This window comes from Theropithecus gelada, chromosome 8 (genome assembly GCF_003255815.1).
Source record: "Theropithecus gelada isolate Dixy chromosome 8, Tgel_1.0, whole genome shotgun sequence".
Lineage (NCBI taxonomy): Eukaryota > Metazoa > Chordata > Mammalia > Primates > Cercopithecidae > Theropithecus > Theropithecus gelada.
This window is the reverse complement of record NC_037676.1, coordinates 40,889,073-40,909,442: the sequence shown is the minus strand read 5'-3', so window position 1 is coordinate 40,909,442 and position 20,370 is coordinate 40,889,073. Positions and strand designations below refer to the sequence as shown.

The window sequence follows — 20,370 nt, the reverse complement described above, 5'->3', positions numbered from 1 at the left end:
AATTATTCTGAATAAAAGTAAATTTTTAAATTACATAAATTTTCTTTCATATTTCTCAAATGCCTCCTTCCTCTTGCCCATGTCATGTGTCCCAAGATCCTGTCTCCTCCACCCTGTTTACAAATTTTTATTTCTGAGAAATTTTATTAAACAATCTCATTTAACATTTAAAAGAACAATAATATTCCCTTTGCTTATTGAGGGTGCTACTGCAGAAAGGTTCAGAGCACAGGCTCTAGAGTCAGACTGCCAGGCTTTCTATCCCAGTATCTTCACTTGTTCTTGCGTGATCTGGGGTAGATTACTTAAATTTTTTTGTACCCCACACACCTCATTTGTAAAGTGGAGATGTAGTGGTAATTCTCCATATGATTGTTGGGGAGATTAAATGAATAATGCATATATAGAATTTAAAACAGTGCTGAAACAGGAAATATCCATGTTAAATAATTGATCATTTTCTTTTTAAAGCTCAGTTTTCTTTTCTTCTCTCAGTACTTAAAAGGTCAGAATAGGTAAATGTAAGCAAACAAGACTGAAAAATTAACCAGCATTGTTTTATTTTCTAAAATCAGGTGGGAAAGTCTGTGTCTTGTGAGAACAAAGAACAAGATTCTTATTCAGTAGAAAGTGAAAAGAAACCAGAAGTTACGGCTCCAGTCAGTTCTACACGTTTGAACAAACAAGTCCTTCCTCGTGATAGTCTTCCTGCAAATAGCCAGCCATCTCGGAGGGGCCGCTGGGGGAGGAAGAACAGAAAAACCCAGGAACGCTTCGGTGATAAAGATTCTAAACTGCTCTTGGAAGAGACGTCTTCAGCTCCTCAGGAACAATATGGAGAATGCGAGGAGAAATCAGAAGCCACCCAGGAACAATACACTGAAAGTGAAGAACAGCTGGTGGCCTCTCAGGAGCAGCTAAGCCAGGATGGGAAACCTGACCTTCCCAAAAGAAGACTCAGTGAGGGGGTTGAGCCCTGGCGAGGACAGCTCAAGAAAAGCCCTGAGGCTCTGAAGTGCAGATTAACAGAAGGAAATGAGAGGCTGCCCCGCCGCTACAGTGAGGGTGACAGGGCTGTCCTCAGGGGCTTCAGTGAGAGCAGCGAGGAGGAGGAAGAGCCGGAAAGCCCTCGGTCAAGCTCGCCACCAATTCTCACAAAGCCCACGCTGAAGCGAAAGGTAACACATTTCTTTCCAGGTCTTCTCTTCCTCTAATTCCAGTTTATCATACACCTTTTCGTTTTAGCTTACACTTCTGAAAGAGTATAAGTTAGAAATTCCTAGTGTGTTGCTTTATAAACCTTAAGCCTCTATATATTGTAGCTCAAGATCTTCCCAGTGAGCATTTGAGATGTGTGTGTTTGACTTCTTTGATTCATGGGAATTCACTTAGAAATCATAAGCTTATTTAAGGGCTCCACCTCCTGGGATGCAAACAAACTTTTTTTCAGCTTACTGGTTTGATGTTCAAATCATGACTTTTAGGGGCTTTAAAGATATTTTTGAAGTATGTACAGATTAGAAGTGTTTATGTTAGAAAAGGAGGCCAAAATATTACATAATTAATTGGAAAGTGAACATAGTACTGCTGTACTCAGAGTGAAGTCACTCATCTTGGGTGCTGCTGTTTTCTCTGTACTTGCCCCACTTCTCACACATGCCTCCAGTGGTTTAACTTGGTCTCTCTTGCTTTAAAAACATTTTCTAAGCTATATTCCATCATAATGATAGCCAATTAGTTATTAAATAATGTATGATGATGATAATGAATTCTGTTAAGCCATTTACCAGAAACATCCCAGGCTATCAAGTCGATTTTAAGCATTGCCAGGAGGCAGCCAGACTAAAGCGAGGCCGCTCCCTGGAAGAGCCACTCAGCCAGCTTCCAGCCAAAGCAGCACAATCGTTCCTTTCCTTACAGGGTCTTGAAAAGCAAGGCAGGATCTTTTTTTTTTTTTTTTTTTTTTTTTTTTTAAGAATAATATCTTTAGAGCAGTTTTACATTTACAGAATTACTGCAAAGAAAGTACAGAGAGTTCTCGCATACCCCAACCAGTTTCCTCTATTATTAATCCCTTGCGTTGGTGTGGTATATCTATCACAGTTACTGAACCAGTGTAGATACAGCAGTAACTAGAGTTCTTACTTTATTCAGATTTCCATAGTTTTCCCTAACGTCCTTTTTCTGTTCAGGATCCCACCCAGCATATCGCATTACATTTAGTAGTCGTGTGTCTTTAGGTTCCTCTTGGTTTTGGTAGTTTCTCAGAATTTCCTTAGTGTCGATGGCTTTCATAGTTTTGAGAATGACTGGTCAGGTATTTATAGATGATCCCTCGTGATATTAGAATGAGGTAATATATTCTTGACAGGAAGACAATAGAGGTAAAGTGCCATTCTCATCATACAACTAAAGGGTACCTGTCGGCATATATCTATCAGTATGTATAGGGAAACTGTGCATAGTGGTCACTCTTGTAATCCTAGCTGCTTGGGAGGCTGAGGTGGGAGGATCACTTGAGCTGGAGGCTGTCGTGCACAATGATTGTACCTGTAAATAGCCACTGCACTCCAACCTGCGTAGCAAGACCCCATCTGTAAAAATAAAAAGAAAAGTATCAAATATGAGGATATTATCAATATGATTTTTCCCTGTTGAAGTTAACTTTGATGACCTGGCTTAAGATATTGTTTGTCAGGTTTCTACTTCTCTTTTTTATTTTCCCTGTACTGGAAGAAAGTCACTGTGCATATAGCCACACTTAAGATTTCTGTCCCCTCAGAATGGAGGCTCACCATAAATTTGAATTTCTGCTTGGGAGATTTGTCCTTTCTCCCTCATCTGTTTATTTGTCCAAGCATTTATTTATATCATTATGGACTCAGATATTTACGTGATACTTCGGCTTATAATCCACTACTACTACTTTTTAAAATTTGTTGCTCAAATTGTTCCAGTTTTGACCATTAGGAGCTCTTTTCTCTCTTTCTGTTTCCCTTTTGGGCTTCTTTTTCTTCCCCCCCCCCCCCCCCCCACCCCCAGATGGAATCTTACTCTGTCACCTAGGCTGGAGTGGAGGGGCATGATCTCAGCTCACTGCAACCTCCACCTCCTGGGATGCAAGCAATGCTCCCACCTCAGCCTCTTGAATAGCTGGGACTACAGGCATGTTCCAACACGCCTGGCTAATTTTTTGTACTTTTGATAGAGACAGGGTTTTGCTATGTTGCTGAGGCTGGTCTTGAACTCCTGAGCTCAGGCAGTCCACCTGCCTTGGCCTCCAAGGTGCTAGGATTACAGGTATGAGCCACCGCGCCTGGCCTCCTGTGTTTAACATGTATACTGTTGTTGTCGTTGTGGAGTCTTTTTGTTTGGTTTTAAGCATTTCCTTTTTTGGCACTACAAGATGCTTCAAGTTCATCTTGTATATTTCATGCCCTAGTCCTAGAATCAGCCATTTCTCCAAGGACCAGGCCATTTCTAATCTAATTTGAAAATTACATACTCAATTGGGACTAGTAAGTTTGAAGCAGAGAAAAGTTGAACATTGACTAACTCTGCTGTTCATTGCATGATCATGAAGAATAGATCTTTGTCATCCTACCGCTTATATTGCCAATTTATGAAGTAAAACAAATCATGTAAAAAAAAAAAAAAAAGAATAGGCAGTAAGCTCACATGCAAAGTAATTTTGAAGTTAATGCATAAATACTTTGACTGGATGTGTGAACTTAAGCAAGTGTTATAGCCTTTCTGACTTCTGTAGAATGAAGGGATTGGATTAGATCATCTCTGGGGCATCCTCTCTTATTTTGTGATCTTAGTTGTATAATTTAAGCTACTTGGTCAGTCCAGTGCAAAGTTGTGCTCAGTGTGCCCAAATTTCAGTAACAGATTTATTTTACTTTTGAAATATTTCACTGAGTAAATACATTTCAGCCCCATATTTCTACATTCCACAACTTTTTATTGAGTAGTTCATGAAAATGGCATACAACTTTACTGATAGTTCTGCAAACCTTCACAGTAGTGCTGTAAGACAAAGTGTTTTTATTTCTCTTTTGCTCTTAAGGAAAAGTTAAGGGATTAGCCTCTGGGTCATTTCAGTATTAAAATAGGCAACTCTCTAGGGTGCTAAATTTAACTGAACTATTAAGAGAATTATAATGTCTGCTATTTGGAGATGGCTGCCTGTTGTTTTACAAAGTTGTGTTCAGTTGCCTAACACCTTTGTATGTATAATAAGTATATTATCTTACTATAGTATTTTGAAATAATATTCAAAATATTTTTTGGCAAACAACATCCTCATTTTATATGTGCTAATTCTATTTGGTTTTAAAACTGTTTTCGTGTTATTAATAGAAAGGATAGTGTTCCTAACTGTAAATACTTGCTTTCTCTATTAAACAGAAACCATTTCTCCACCGAAGGAGGAGAGTCCGAAAGCGCAAACACCACAATAGCAGTGTAGTCACGGAAACTATTTCTGAGACCACTGAAGTGTTAGATGAACCTTTTGAAGATTCTGACTCCGAGAGGCCAATGCCAAGATTAGAACCCACATTTGAGATCGATGAAGAAGAGGAGGAAGAGGATGAAAATGAACTTTTCCCTAGAGAATACTTCCACTGTTTGTCTTCGCAGGATGTACTCAGGTGTCAGTCCTCTTCTAAGAGGAAGTCTAAAGATGAAGATGATGATGAAGAGTCAGATGATGCTGATGGTATGTTTTACAGAACTCACTTACTGTGGATTATCATCTTCAGATATACAGCAGTAGCAGTGACAGACCTTCAGTAAAAAGGCTAAAAAATGAACACAACCCACTAAGCAAGAAAAGGAACATTTGGCAGTCTCTAAAAAGTTGTATCAAGTATATCCATGCTGATTTTTAAATGTGTTTTCCCTTCAACTCAGAACCTGTATTAATTTGCCTCTGCAGAAAATATCTTACAATTAGGCAACTGTTCTTTTTTGCCTAATGCTTTCTAAGCCTTTATCAGAATCTTTAGTTAATGGGAGAGTTGGACTCAGCATCAGGAAGATGTAGTAACCCTTCCCTAGAATGTGCATTCTCTAGACCTAATCTGTTTTGCTCATTGTTGTATGCTAAGTGCTTAAGCCAGGTGCTCAGTAAGTAGTGTTAAATGAGTGAATGCTAAGAAGACAATTCTCCAGAAAGAGCAGATTCATGTAAATGAGAACTTGTGTCAGATCTGTTCAGGAGTCTTTCCTGAATTGTTTCTCTAATGTGTCTTACCCAACTAGTAGTAAATTTCTCACAAATGGTAACAATAACTCAAAATACATTTTATAGTGTAGATACAAATCCAACTATTTACTTTTAAAGTAGCCTAGTTGTCATTTCTTCTCTAGAGATACTGAAACTAGCTCTCATATATATGAGCCAGGTCAGAAACAAGTCTTTTTCACCCTAGCCTAAAGTTTTCCCGGTGTGTCATGCTGTCTGCATCTGCAGAGTGTTTATCTCCCGTGGGCTCAGAATGAGCTTTTTTACTTTGTTGGGTAAATTTGAAGAAATCTGTTTGTCCAGTCTTGGTACATAAACCTTTAGCTTTTATACATTAACTATTTGAACTTTTTAATTCTTTTAAAAATTCAGTTTCAAGTCTAGAAGATAAACTTGCATTTCCTCCATTCTCATATTGTCTATATAACAAATACTTTTTTTTAAATTATTTTTTTTGAGATGCAGTCTCTCTCTGTCACCCAGGCTGGAGTGCAGTGGCACAATGTCAGCTCACTGCAACCTCCACCTCCCGGGTTCAAGCGATTCTCATGCCTCAGCCTCCCAAGTAGTTGGGATTATAGGTGCACGCCACCACGCCTGGCTAATTTTTGTATTTTCAGTAGAGACGGAGTTTCACCATGTTGGCCAGGCTGGTCTCAAACTCCTGACCTCAAAGTGATCCGCCTGCCTCGGACTCCCAAAGTGCTGGGATTACAGACCTGGCCAACAAATACTTTTAATATAGTGATAAGATGAATGAGTTATTTGCTCTATCATGAATGATTCTACAAAGTTTAACTTGTTATGTTTTGAAATACGTAACTAAGAAACTAAAAATTTATTTTGTAAATTTGGCACTTTACATTCTGTCTTAGATCATTGTACGCTAAAATAGTACCCCTGATGAAGTTCCCATTGACTTAGATTTTTGCTGATGCAGCCATTTCCTTTGTTGACTTTCAAGTTGCTACTACTAACTGTGTCTTCTTTTTAGCCGTGCCCCCACCGCATCATGTTCTTGTCTTGGTATTCTTATCCTTTAAAAATTAATGAGGAATGTGAGTGTACTTAATGCCATTGAACTTACACTTAGAAATGGTTAAAATTTTAAGTTTTATGTTACGTATAGTTTACCATTGTTTTTTTAAAATGCTAATAATATAAAATTTATTTTTAATGAATGTAATTGGTGCTTTCATTTTTTCTTGTTTGTCTAGGTCTAAATGTCAGTTTTTGTCTAGGACTAAATAAATGCTTTGCAGCTATTCCCATACAAACATAACATTAACTGAACAGCTGTTCACATACAATGGCTCAGTCATGGCCTAGAGTAATTGGCTCATCATACTACCTGAAGTGATGATTTGTGGAAACTAAGAAAATCAGAGATACAATATAAATCACAAGCAGAAAAAAAAAGAGGAAATAAGCTAATTTGTAACTTTTAGTAGAGACAACTTGATAAAAGTACTGCTTACTACTAATTTGCCTCTTTATAAAGTTCATTTCCGTTTTACAGATGAAGAAACTGAAACATAGAGTAACTTCCCACAGCCATGCAGCTGATGATGATAGTCTTGAATTGGTTCTAACTAGTGTCTTATAACATAATGCTGACCAGGATTCTTTCATAGTTCTGCCAATTCACTGTGACTTAGACTGTCACTAATTAGTTTTATCCTGTAGGTTCTTAACTTTAAAATAAAGACAATCAGCAGTTTTTAAAAGTAATGATTAATAAAGTCATTTCTGTTGTACATGCTAGTCTCAGAAGAAAGAACTAGAAAATGTAAGACCTTGTAACCTGTCTTTATTTTTTTTTTCCCTTCCTGTGTAGACACTCCTATCCTAAAGCCAGTATCTCTCTTGCGAAAACGTGATGTGAAGAATTCTCCTCTTGAGCCAGATACATCCACACCTTTGAAAAAGAAAAAGGGATGGCCCAAAGGCAAGAGTCGCAAACCAATCCACTGGAAGAAAAGACCTGGTCGAAAACCAGGATTTAAGTTGAGTCGGGAAATCATGCCAGTTTCTACTCAAGCATGCGTCATTGAGCCCGTTGTCCCCATTCCTAAAGCTGGACGTAGACCCAAGATCCAGGAGAGTGAAGAAACTGTTGAGCCAAAAGAAGACATGCCCCTAACCGAGGAGAGGAAGGAGGAGGAGATGGAAGCAGAGGCAGAAGAAGCTGAAGAGGGAGAGGAAGAGGATGCAGCCAGCAGTGAAGTCCCAGTAGCCTCTCCAGCAGACAGCAGCAATAGTCCTGAGACCGAAACTAAGGAGCCCGAGGTGGAGGAGGAAGAAGAGAAGCCCCGTGTCTCAGAGGAGCAGAGGCAGTCAGAGGAGGAGCAGCAGGAATTAGAGGAGCCAGAACCAGAGGAGGAGGAGGATGCAGCTGCAGAGACTGCCCAGAATGATGACCACGATGCTGATGATGAGGATGATGGCCACCTGGAGTCCACAAAGAAAAAGGAGCTGGAGGAACAGCCCACGAGGGAAGATGTCAAGGAGGAGCCTGGTGTTCAAGAGTCTTTTTTAGATGCTAATACGCAGAAGAGTAGGGAAAAGATAAAGGATAAAGAGGAAACTGAGCTGGATTCCGAAGAGGAGCAACCTTCCCATGACACGTCCGTGGTATCAGAGCAGATGCCTGGGTCTGAGGACGACCACGAAGAAGACTCCCACACTAAGGAAGAGTTAATCGAATTAAAAGAGGAGGAAGAGATTCCTCATAGTGAACTGGATCTGGAAACTGTACAGGCAGTGCAGTCTTTGACTCAAGAAGAAAGCAATGAGCATGAGAGCGCCTACCAGGACTGTGAGGAAACTCTTGCAGCATGTCAGACTCTGCAGAGTTATACCCAGGCTGACGAGGACCCTCAGATGTCCATGGTTGAAGACTGTCATACATCAGAACATAACAGCCCTATCTCCTCTGTTCAGTCTCACCCCAGCCAGTCAGTCCGTTCGGTCAGCAGTCCCAACGTGCCTGCCCTTGAGAGTGGCTACACCCAGATCAGCCCGGAACAAGGATCCCTGTCCGCACCCTCTATGCAGAACATGGAGACCAGCCCCATGATGGATGTGCCTTCCGTATCAGACCACTCTCAGCAGGTGGTGGACAGCGGCTTCAGTGACCTGGGCAGCATTGAGAGCACCACTGAAAACTATGAGAACCCGAGCAGTTATGACTCCACGATGGGCGGCAGCATCTGTGGGAACAGCTCTTCCCAAAGCAGCTGCTCCTACGGTGGGCTGTCGTCCTCCAGCAGCCTCACCCAGAGCAGCTGTGTGGTCACTCAGCAGATGGCCAGCATGGGCAGCAGCTGCAGCATGATGCAGCAGAGCAGTGTCCAGCCTGCTGCCAACTGCAGCATCAAATCACCTCAGAGCTGTGTGGTGGAGAGGCCTCCCAGTAACCAGCAGCAGCAGCCACCGCCACCACCTCCACAGCAGCCGCAGCCACCGCCGCCACAACCACAACCAGCACCACAGCCTCCACCACCCCAGCAACAGCCACAGCAGCAGCCGCAGCCTCAGCCCCAGCAGCCTCCGCCCCCACCCCCTCCCCAGCAGCAGCCCCCGCTGTCACAGTGTAGTATGAATAACAGTTTCACCCCAGCTCCTATGATCATGGAGATACCAGAATCTGGAAGCACTGGGAACATAAGTATCTATGAGAGGATTCCAGGGGATTTTGGTGCTGGCAGCTACTCTCAACCATCAGCCACCTTCAGCCTAGCCAAGCTGCAGCAGCTGACCAACACCATTATGGACCCTCATGCCATGCCTTATAGCCATTCTCCTGCTGTGACTTCCTATGCAACCAGTGTTTCTCTGTCCAATACAGGACTGGCTCAGCTGGCTCCGTCTCATCCCTTAGCTGGGACTCCTCAAGCACAAGCCACCATGACGCCACCCCCAAACTTGGCATCCACTACCATGAACCTCACGTCTCCTCTGCTCCAGTGCAACATGTCTGCCACCAACATTGGCATTCCTCACACGCAGAGATTGCAAGGGCAAATGCCAGTGAAGGGGCACATTTCCATCCGCTCCAAGTCTGCACCACTGCCCTCTGCGGCTGCTCACCAGCAGCAGCTGTATGGCCGCAGCCCGTCGGCAGTTGCCATGCAGGCTGGCCCTCGTGCACTGGCTGTTCAGCGTGGCATGAACATGGGGGTTAATCTGATGCCTACCCCCGCCTATAATGTCAATTCCATGAATATGAACACCTTGAATGCCATGAACAGCTATCGAATGACACAGCCCATGATGAACAGCAGTTACCATAGTAACCCTGCCTACATGAACCAGACAGCACAGTATCCTATGCAGATGCAGATGGGAATGATGGGGAGCCAGGCCTATACCCAGCAGCCTATGCAGCCAAACCCTCATGGGAACATGATGTACACGGGCCCCTCCCATCACAGCTACATGAACGCTGCTGGCGTGCCCAAGCAGTCACTCAATGGACCTTACATGAGAAGATGAGCAAGATGGACTTGCAATCAAAAACTTAAATATATATAAATAAAGGAACCTTTTATACTGACAAACCAGAGAAAAATGGACCTTTTTCCAGTTAAAATATTGCTGTAGATTTAGAGGAATTTTTCTTTGGTTTATTTTATTTTTTAGAAAACCTGATCTTCTCTTTTTTTGGGTTCATTTTGTTCTGGGTTTTGGTTTTCTTCACAATCTTGAACATTTTACAGTAGAACTCATCTAAAAATGGATTTGGGGATGGGGAAACATGCACAAAATCTTTTCGTAATTAAAAAGAGCCTTACTTTCTTTACATACCACATGGACAGAATTTGTGTAAAAGTGAATTATCTTTATTTTAAAATGTATGTTTCCCCTCACTGTTTGCAGCTCCCAGTGTTGTCATTTTTAAATGTTATATACATCTCAAGGGTTAACCAGACCCTTTCCTCCAAACCCAACCTTTCATTTCCTACTTCATTCCAGCAGGAGGCACTTAGGGGAGACTTGGACGGGGACATGGAGAACAACCCAAGCTCCTTAAACTTATTATTATTGTTAATATTATTATTATTATTATTAATAAAGTGAGGCAGGAAAATGCTTCTCCTTTTAAAATCCCCTCCACTCCCCACACACACACACCTCTTGAAACCCTTCCCCAAGAATGTTTCTTTATAGACGGACTTCATTGAAATCTTTGTTCTTGAATCAAGTGTAATATAATTTTCTTCTTTTTAAAAATACTCCCACTCAGCACTCAGAGACACAAAAATACTGTAAGTCTCAATTAACAGCAGAATCTCAGAGAAAAGCTGTTTGCAATCCAAATCCAGCCTTTGGAGGAATAGAGATGGTCAATTAACAATCAAAAAGAGGAGATTAACCTCTTGTTTTTTACCACCTGGTGAATCAGCCATAACGCACACACGCCACCTAGCCTCTTGTTTCTAGTATGTACTTTGAAATGCTAACTGAGGGTCTTGATGCTTGAGCCTTTGATAAAACTCAAATAGCAGTCCCCAGTGATTTGCCTCTTAACGTTCTTTCTTAAAATGTTGGTGGATGACTGTACATTTTAGTGATTTGAAAAATAACTGACAAACCATTGACACTGTTTATTTTTATGTTGGAAGAGATGGCGCAAATGCGTATCAGAAGGGAGATCACAGTGTGAGTTTCATAGCTATTTAAATGATACGTACCTCTAGTTTTTGTCTGTCTTTTGAGGTCTTGAGTTCATCCCCTGTGAATCAGAGTGCACAAGCACCTCTCCTGTGAGTGGCTAATGAGAAGAGGGACAGACCGACCACCAGCACAGTAGGGCAGATCTGGACAGCAGGATGTTATAACGCAGGTTCATGTGTTGCTCCCAACTCCCTTCTGTTTTTCTCTCGTGCAACTAGTTCGCCCATTCTCTTCCTTTTACTTGCTCCAGGGATAGGTAAAAATATATATATATATATATGTGTGTGTGTGTGTGTGTATATATATATATATATATTCCATCATTAGAAGATGGAAACTATTATACCATTTGGTATGTGCAGTCAAATATCCAAAAGGGGGAAGTACTGCTTAAAGAAATATCTGTAAGCATTAAATTCTCTCCTTTATTTGTACATTTTATATAGATAAATTTTTAAAGTACTAATTAGGCATTAACTTTTTTCAAATGCACAGGTTTGTTGGTTTTTTTATACACTTTAATTGATTTTCTCAAGCGTGCTAGGTAGAAACAGGCAGAATTCCACATCTTCCCACTCTCAACTCTGAGCATGTGCAAGGCTGTGTAGGACCCAGTTTCTCTGTATATACTATTCCAGTTCCCAGTCATCTATGTAGAAAAGTGCACTGTGCTGCCCTCGCCCTACATTTTCAGCTGTGTCATTGCTTCCTGGTTGGGGTGGGGACGGGGTGGGTCGGGAGGGAGGTATATTGGGAGGAGGGTGGGTCAAGGCAGAAGGAGAAGCTGTTGAAATGAGGGCCGTGAATTCAGTTTATGTTGGTTTGCGGTTGTTTGGTTTTGTTTCTTTAAAAAAAATTCAATCGGGCAGCTCCCTTTTCCACAAGCCTCTTTGTGACTGTAGAACTATTGTAGAAAAAAATGTTCTTTTCTATATTATAAAAGAAATTATCCAACACAGTAATATTGGTACCTGTCATTTTTTCACTTCTGTTTAAAAAAAATGTATTTTTAGCAAGATAACTTGGGTAATCTTCTAAAAAATAAATTTAAAAACTCACTGTTAGTGACTTTGATGCCTTTTAAAATGAGAGCTTTTTCATTTCATTCCATCTTTAAAATTTTTTATCTTTGTTGTAGAATATTAAAAACTATTTTAAGAAAGATAAAAATTCTCTTTAAAGAGATCTCTAGCGTGTGTGAATAGAGCTCCAGATGCCTCTAAAAGCCGCATGTACAAAGGAAGCCACGTCTATCCTGTCTGTTTATATTTGCTTTTCCTGTTTTGTAACCTCTTTGTACTTTGTTCCTGGTGACTTGTAAGCTAAGGGGAAGGGGTGCCTAGATGCCTTTGTATCTCTCCATGTCACGCGCTCCTGGGCCAGCCGGCCTCCCTTCCTCTCCTTGTATGTAATATCTTTTTTTCCCCTTTCTAGCAAGTACTTTCAAAAGAACTCTGTACATTTTAACATAAAAAATAAATTATGTTGAGCCATTTTGGATGTCTGTCTTGCATGTGGAGTTTTTCTCCCTTCCCAGAATGTCAGAACTCTTCATTTCTTGTTCTACACCCAGAGACCTATAAACATTAGCCTTTTCATTTCCCTCTCCATTATAGAAGTGCAAGTCCATGGCCTTGCTTTGAAATTCTGGTTTTCATTTATGTCTGTGTTTAAATGCCAACAATATGGATGGGTTTTCCATTTCCAAAGAACATGGCAGAGTAACCCTACTTTGGATTTTGTAGGGGCATTCATATGAAAAGCTTCTAAAGGGATTTTAATTCCCGTCCCCTGGGCTTCCCCCAAAAAAGCAATTGCAATAACAAGTAGCTCCTAGACTTGTGATAAATTGGAGGAGTAATTTTTATAGATCTTATTTTATAATGTAACAGTATTTTTAAAGGAAAGCGTTTTTTTTTTTTTTTTTTTCTCATTTCATTTTACCTAATTGGGTAATCTAGGAAGATTTGTCATTCTCGTTTTGCCAGAATTCAAGGCTCTGAACACTGACTACTTTTTAGTGTTCTCTTTTGGGTTGTGTTTGCCTCTCATCATTTAGAATTGTGGACAGGAGGCAGAGTCCAGAAAATTAGATGGGAAATTGGCCTTAGTTTCTGGCGGTAGGCACTAAGGCAGATTCAAGTTTTAGCGGCCTCCACACTTCGTCGCACACTGAGGAGTTGAGGAACTGTACATGACATTACCTATAGCAGACATTTGTTCTGTATAGTCATGTCATCTCGAATGGTTTGTGTCCCTTGATTTCTTGGCTGGCTTACATAACCTTTATTTGGACACAGGCTGTGTCACTGTGCTATGCAGTTACTAGTGGATTGTCTTGAAAACATTCTTGCCTTGCTACTGAAAAGTATTGCTTAAAGTAATTTCAACATAAAGCAATTCTGTTTTTTCAGTATAAGAGAATGTAGCCAAAGACCGTATTCTAGACTTTCAAAAAGCATATATGAATATATTTACTATATATTGCATTTAAGTGAAATTTGAATTATATAATCCCATGGAACGAATGAATTGTTCAGAGTAGGGGAGGTGTTCCTATTTCTTTGTTGTCTGTCCACATCCTGCAGAGAGTAGATGGGGGAGGAAAATGAAGTGACACACAGTCAATGTGTGTGATACTGAGAGCCCTAGTCCACCAACCTATTGTCGAACATTCAGAAACTAGAGCACCAGGAATCCCATTCTTTTAAAGCCTTTCTGGGCACTTTAGGTGGTGCTTGGCTTCCTTTGTAGCATGGTGGCACCTGTATGAACTCCCTGAACACCAGAGTCTTGGCAGCCTCACAATTCCAGCTCTTCAGGTGAAAATTATTTCAGCTTATCCAAATCACAGCTCAGGCAGTGTGGTGATTTTCATCATATTCCTTCCTTTAGTTCATAATGTACAAGATGTGGGTCAATGGTGATGGTAATTGAAAGGAATAGTGAAAGAAACAAAAATTGCTATCTTTGGCAGAACAGAGTATCCAGGATCCTTATGATGAGTGGTGGGGAAAAGGAGCTCTACTTCTTATTGATGTGATATTCAAGAAATCTAAAAATTTGAATGATTCCTGTAAACTCAAAATATAATTTAGAGTAACATTTTTAGTGTTGGCAAGTGTCTGGAATTATTTTTTTTTTTTCCAAGACGGAGTCTTGCTCTGTCGCCCAGGCTGGAGTGCAGTGGCAGGATCTTGGCTCACTGCAGGCTCTGCCTCCTGGATTCATGCCATTCTCCTGCCTCAGCCTCCTGAGTAGCTGTGACTACGGGCGCCTGCCCCCACGCCCAGCTGATTTTTTTGTGTTTTTAGTAGAGGTGGGGTTTCACCATGTTAACCAGGATGGTCTGGATCTCCTGACCTCATGATCAGCCTCCCAAAGTGCTAGGATTACAGGCATGAGCCACTGCGCCCGGTCGTGTCTGAATTCTTGAGCATGGTCATCCAAGTAAAAGCCTACAGTCCCCAGAACAAAACCCAACCCATTTTTGCTAATAAGTTTCTGTTAGTGGGCAGGATGGGTTTGTTATGTAAATTGATATGATTACGTAACACAACATAGACCCATAGATTTTCTTTCCAGAATGACAGCTACAGATGGGGCTTCATGGAGATTTTTAGCTATGTTAGTAAGGAGCCTACATACTGGTATACCAATTGCATAAAGCCTCAAAAGGGTGGCAGCTGTCATTTTTGCCTAAAATAAGGAAAACTTGAGATATGATGGACTTTGGTTTTTGAAGTCTTTTAAAGCCCTAGACAGAGATAGTCATAGGGAATGTTTTCCTGTGGCTATTAACAAACAAACTTTGTGAGTGTGAAATACACATTCTTGTTATTTCAAGGAGAAAATGTTCTAACATTTAACTTTTTACTAAATAGACATTTCTGAAAGTCACATTTAAGCCATTTCAAAAAAGAAATAGTGAATGTGTTCTCTGGGATGGTGAGTTCATTTTTAACTGTTCTTAGTTTATACATGCACAAAGATGTGCCAGTAAGGTAAGCATGATGAACTGATGAGCCGGTAAGATAAGCATGATGAACCAACGTCAGCTGTCGCCTGTGCTTCAAGTGCACACCAATGTTTCACTTTAGAGCTGGTGCATTTAATTGGAATTTCTATTAATATGCATTGAAAAATGAACATCTACTTAATGTTGGAAGACATGAGTCATTCAAATCACCTCTCATTAAAATTGGCCTTAAAGAGCTTTTTGAGCCCCAGAATCTTAATATTTTAAAAGTTTTATATAAAACCTTTAAATTGGTATCCTGAGTTTAAAGTCTGTTGTGAACAAAGTAAAGAAAAACGTTCATACACAATTTCCTTGCTAAGACTGAGGCTCTGTCCCATGTACAAGCAAGTTTTACTGGTTTAATTGATGTGTTACATTTAGTAAAATTGCTTGATTTAATTTTTTTCTTTTTTTCTTTTCTTTCTTTTTTCTTGAGACAGAGTCTGACTCTGTCACCCAGGCTGGAGTGCAGTGGCACTATCACAGCTCACTGCAGCCTCGACCTCTTGGGCTCAAGTGATCCTCCCACCTCAGCCTTTCCAAATGCTATGGTTTTCTTTGTAAATGAAGGTTAATAAAGCAATTGTAGTCAATTACATCAAAATGGTTGAATTTGATCATAGTTTTCCAAAGAAAATGAAAACATTGACAAAGAGACAGTGATTAAGACTTTACTAAAGGCAAGGACTTCTTGCAAAATGGGATGATTACATGCTTTCAAAGAAGTTTGTCTTACTTCCTGTTTAGAGAAAACAGCTAAAATTAACTAGAACTCCTAACCTGACATCCTCAAAGGATGACTGAAAGTTGTAAATCTGAAAGCTGAATAATATGGAATACTGCAAGAACAACTTTAAAGGCCAGGGAAGTAGTTCAATAAAAAGAACAGAGGAATACAAAGCCAAGCAGACCCAAGCCAGCTGCTGCCACTCACCTTTGCTGAGTCACTGCCCGGGGATCTCAGGTTGCAGTGCTGCTTCTATCAGGCGGCTCCCCGCTCCATGGGGTCAGCCTTGCTGCTGGCAGGCTGCTGTCTAAACTGCTTTCCTCTGCAGCCTCAGGTGTCACGCAAAGACATGAAAATGCTCATGCAATAGAGGGACTTGATTCCCTTACATCTTTTTAAAACCCCTTGTTATTGTGAAAATAAAGCACATACAGAAAAGTCAATAAAACATATGTAGCTGAATGCATTTGTCTAAAGTGAATACCTCTGTGCAAATAAATCAGGCTGTAAAATAGAACAGCAGCTCAGTAGTCCCTCCACTGTGGCTCAGAGGGCCCTTCCTAAGCACAGTCTTCCCTCCCAAGCGGAGATAATCACCACACAGGCTTAGGCGGTAAATCTTTTTCTTGTATCTTACTACCTAGGTGTGCATTCTTAAGCATCGTAGCTTTGCTCTATCGTGTTTTGAAGATGACGGAAATGGAATCACACAGTTTGCATCTGTACGATTGTGAGATTTTGTTTATGAGATGTTTGTGAGATTTGTTTATGAAGTTGGATGTTGCTGTAGTTCATTTATTTTAACTACTGTATAATATTCTATTATATGACTACAGAAAATGTGTTTATACATTCTAAAGTTGTCAAATACATAGGTTTCAGTTTGGGTTATTACCAATGATGCTGCTGTGTTTAATCCCACATGCATCTGGTGCACATTTGCAGACATTGCTCATAGGTATGCTCCTAAAAGGGGAATTGCTGGATGGTAAGGCAGGCGTAACTCCAGCTGCACCACCTAATGCCAAGCTCAAAAGTAACCATTCAATTTCTTCCTTTTAGCCCCCATCAGCTGTGTATGAGAGTTCTTGTTATTCCACGTTCTTGTCAATACTTGATATTTTCAAATATTTCAATTTCTGCCAGTCTGGTGTGTGTGTGTAGTGGAATCTCTGTGATTTTCTTTTGCATTTCTCTGATTACTAATGAGGTTGAGTACCTTTTCATATGCTTATTGGCTATTTGAGGTTCCTCATTTGTGAAGAGTGTGTTTAAGTCTTGTGCCTGGATCGTTATTGAATTGCCTTTTTCTTATTTATAGGAGTACTTTATATACTTTGAATAAGAGTTTTTGGTCAGTTACATATGTTACACATATCTTCTGCCATTCTGGGACTTGCCCTTTCACTTTAAGGATATCTTTTGATGAACATAAGTTTTTAATGTGTTCCAAGTTCAATAATATCTTCCTTTATGGGTAGAGCTTTTTTCTGTGTGGGTTGGGAAATCTTTCCCTACTCTGAGATTATAATGATTTTATCTGATATTCTCTAGTTTCTAACAGCTTCATTATTTTGCTTACATCGTTAAATCTTTAATATATCTGAAATTGATTTTTGTTCATGGTATGAGGTAGGGACCAGTTTCATTTTTTCCTCATATGGAGACACAGTTCTGACAGCACTCATTCTTTCTCCACTGCTCTATGTCAAGTGTCTATATACGCATCAGCCTATTTCTGGACGATTTATTCTGCTTCATTGATCTCTATGTCTATTCTGGCTTGATTACTGTAGCTACAAAATAAATCTTCATATTAAGTAAAGCAAGTCCTCCTCCTAAGTTGTTTTTCTTCTTCAGAAGTGATTGACCCTTCTAGGCTTTGTGTATGTCCATATATTTTTAGAATTAATGTATTAGATTCCTAAATGATCATATTGACATTTTATTTTGATTGCATTTATTCTAAAAATCAATTTAATGAAAATTGACAACAGTATTGATTCTTCCATTCATTGAACATAATATATATATATATATTTTGGTCTTACAACACTGGCTCAGTACAGTGTTGAAGTCATTAGAGCAGGCATACCCTTAATCAGATGAAAAACTATCCATTCAATTCCTAGTTTCCTAAGAGTGTTTATCATAAAAGGATGTTGAATTTTATCAAACACTTTTTCTGCATTATTGGAAACACATGATTTTTCTCTCTCATACACACATGCATTGCATATAATTAAACACAAGATAATTTCATATCAATTCGGAAGGGATAAATGGAATTAAAGTGCTTCAGTGTCTTTCCAATGTCTTGATTAATATTACTGAGAAAGATACTTTTTTTGAAAGACACATATTTTAATTTCCAGGGTAATCACTAAAAGAACAGAAACAGTGTGTAACTTCCAAAATAATACAAGGAGAAAATGGAATGATAAAATGTAAAAAATAATCTGAAGGGAACAAAGGAGAGAAAAGACAAAGACATGTAAATAGAAAACCTATTATAAATAGACTTAAACCCAAATATATCAGTAATCAAGTGATTTGTAAATGGACTAAATATTCCAATTAAATGACACAGATTATTAGAAAAAGCTTAAAAATCTTATATGTTGTTTATAAGAGAAACATCAAAAACATAAGAAAAACAAAAGTTAAAAAAATACAAAAACTGAGAGGCGGAGCAAGATGGCCAAATAGGAACAGCTCCAGTCTCCAGCTCCCAGCGCGACTGACACAGAAGACAGGTGATTTCTGCATTATCAACTGAGGTACTGGGTTCATCTCACTGGGGAGTGCCGGACAATCGGTGCTGGTCAGCTGTTGCAGCCCGACCAGCAAGAGCTGAAGCAGGGTGAGGCATCACCTCACCTGGGAAGTGCAAGGGGGAAGGGAATCCCTTTTCCTAGCCAGGGGAACTGAAACACACAACACCTGGAAAATCGGGTAACTCCCACCCTAATACTGCGCTTTAAGCAAACGGGCACACCAGGAGATTATATCCCACACCTGGCCGGGAGGGTCCCACGCCCACGGAGCCTTCCTCATTGCTAGCACAGCAGTCTGCGATCTAACCGCAAGGCAGCCACGAGGCTGGGGGAGGGGCGCCCGCCATTGCTGAGGCTTAAGTAGGTAAACAAAGCCCTGGGAAGATCGAACTGGGTGGAGCTCACAGCAGTTCAAGGAGGCCTGCCAGTCTCTGTAGACTCCACCTCTGGGGACAGGGCACAGCTAAACAACAACAACAACAACAACAACAACAACAAAGCAGCTGAAACCTCTGCAGACGCAAGCGACTCTGACAGCTTTGAAGAGAGCAGTGGATCTCCCAACACGGAGGTTGAGATCTGAGAACGGACAGACTGCCTGCTCAAGTGGGTCCCTGACCCCTGAGTAGCCTAACTGGGAGACATCCTCCACTAGGGGCAGACCGACACCCCACACCTCACACGGTGGAGTACACCCCTGAGAGGAAGCTTCCAAAGCAAAAATCAGACAGGTACACTTGCTGTTCAGCAGTATTCTATCTTCTGCAGCCTCTGCTGCTGACACCCAGGCAAACAGGGTCTGGAGTGGACCTCAAGCAATCTCCAACAGACCTACAGCTGAGGGTCCTGACTGTTAGAAGGAAAACTAACAAACAGGAAGGACACCCACACCAAAACCCCATCAGTACGTCACCATCATCAAAGACCAGAGGCAGATAAAACCACAAAGACGGGGAAAAAGCAGGGCAGAAAAGCTGGAAATTCAAAAAATAAGAGCGCATCTCCCCCCTCCAAAGGAATGCAGCTCATCACCAGCAACGGATCAAAGCTGGACGGAGAATGACTTTGAGGAGATGAGAGAAGAAGGCTTCAGTCCATCAAACTTCTCAGAGCTAAAGGAGGAATTATGTACCCAGCGCAAAGAAACTAAAAAGCTTGAAAAAAGAGTGGAAGAATTGATAACCAGAATAATTAATGCAGAGAAGGCCATAAACGAATGGACAGAGATGAAAACCATGACACGAGAAATACGCGACAAATGCACAAGGTTCAGTAACCGACTCGATCAAGTGGAAGAAAGAGTATCAACGATTGAGGATCAAATGAATGAAATGAAGCGAGAAGAGAAACCTAAAGAAAAAAGAAGAAAAAGAAATGAACAAAGCCTGCAAGAAGTATGGGATTATGTAAAAAGACTAAATCTACGTCTGATTGGGGTGCCTGAAAGTGAGGGGGAAAATGGAACCAAGCTGGAAAACACTCTTCAGGATATCATCCAGGAGAACTTCCCCAACCTAGTAGGGCAGGCCAACATTCAAATCCAGGAAATACAGAGAACACCACAAAGATACTCCTCGAGAAGAGCAACTCCAAGACACACAATTGCCAGATTCACCAAAGTTGAAATGAAGGAAAAAATCTTAAGGGCAGCCAAAGAGAAAGGTCGGGTTACCCACAAAGGGAAGCCCATCAGACTAACAGCAGATCTCTCGGCAGAAACTCTACAAGCCAGAAGAGAGTGGGGGCCAATATTCAGCATTCTTAAAGAAAAGAAGTTTAAACCCAGAATTTCATATCCAGCCAAACTAAGTTTCATAAGTGAAGGAGAAATAAAATCCTTTACAGATAAGCAAAAGCTTAGAGATTTTGTCACCACCAGGTCTGCCTTACAAGAGACCCTGAAGGAAGCACT

General features: G+C 40.6%; 1 protein-coding gene across 1 annotated transcript in view; it reads left to right on the top strand.

Annotated features, from left to right (window-relative positions):
• The window catches only part of KAT6A (lysine acetyltransferase 6A), a 121,605-nt gene extending 110,415 nt beyond the window's left edge, over positions 1-11,190 (top strand). Inside the window, exons 15-17 of the mRNA XM_025394318.1 lie at positions 576-1,178; positions 4,414-4,726; positions 7,092-11,190. Of these exons, the coding sequence (XP_025250103.1) occupies positions 576-1,178; positions 4,414-4,726; positions 7,092-9,751 (3,576 nt within the window). The 3' untranslated portion in view covers positions 9,752-11,190. The remainder of the gene's footprint in view (positions 1-575; positions 1,179-4,413; positions 4,727-7,091) is intronic.
• Positions 11,191-20,370: the final 9,180 nt, after the last annotated feature.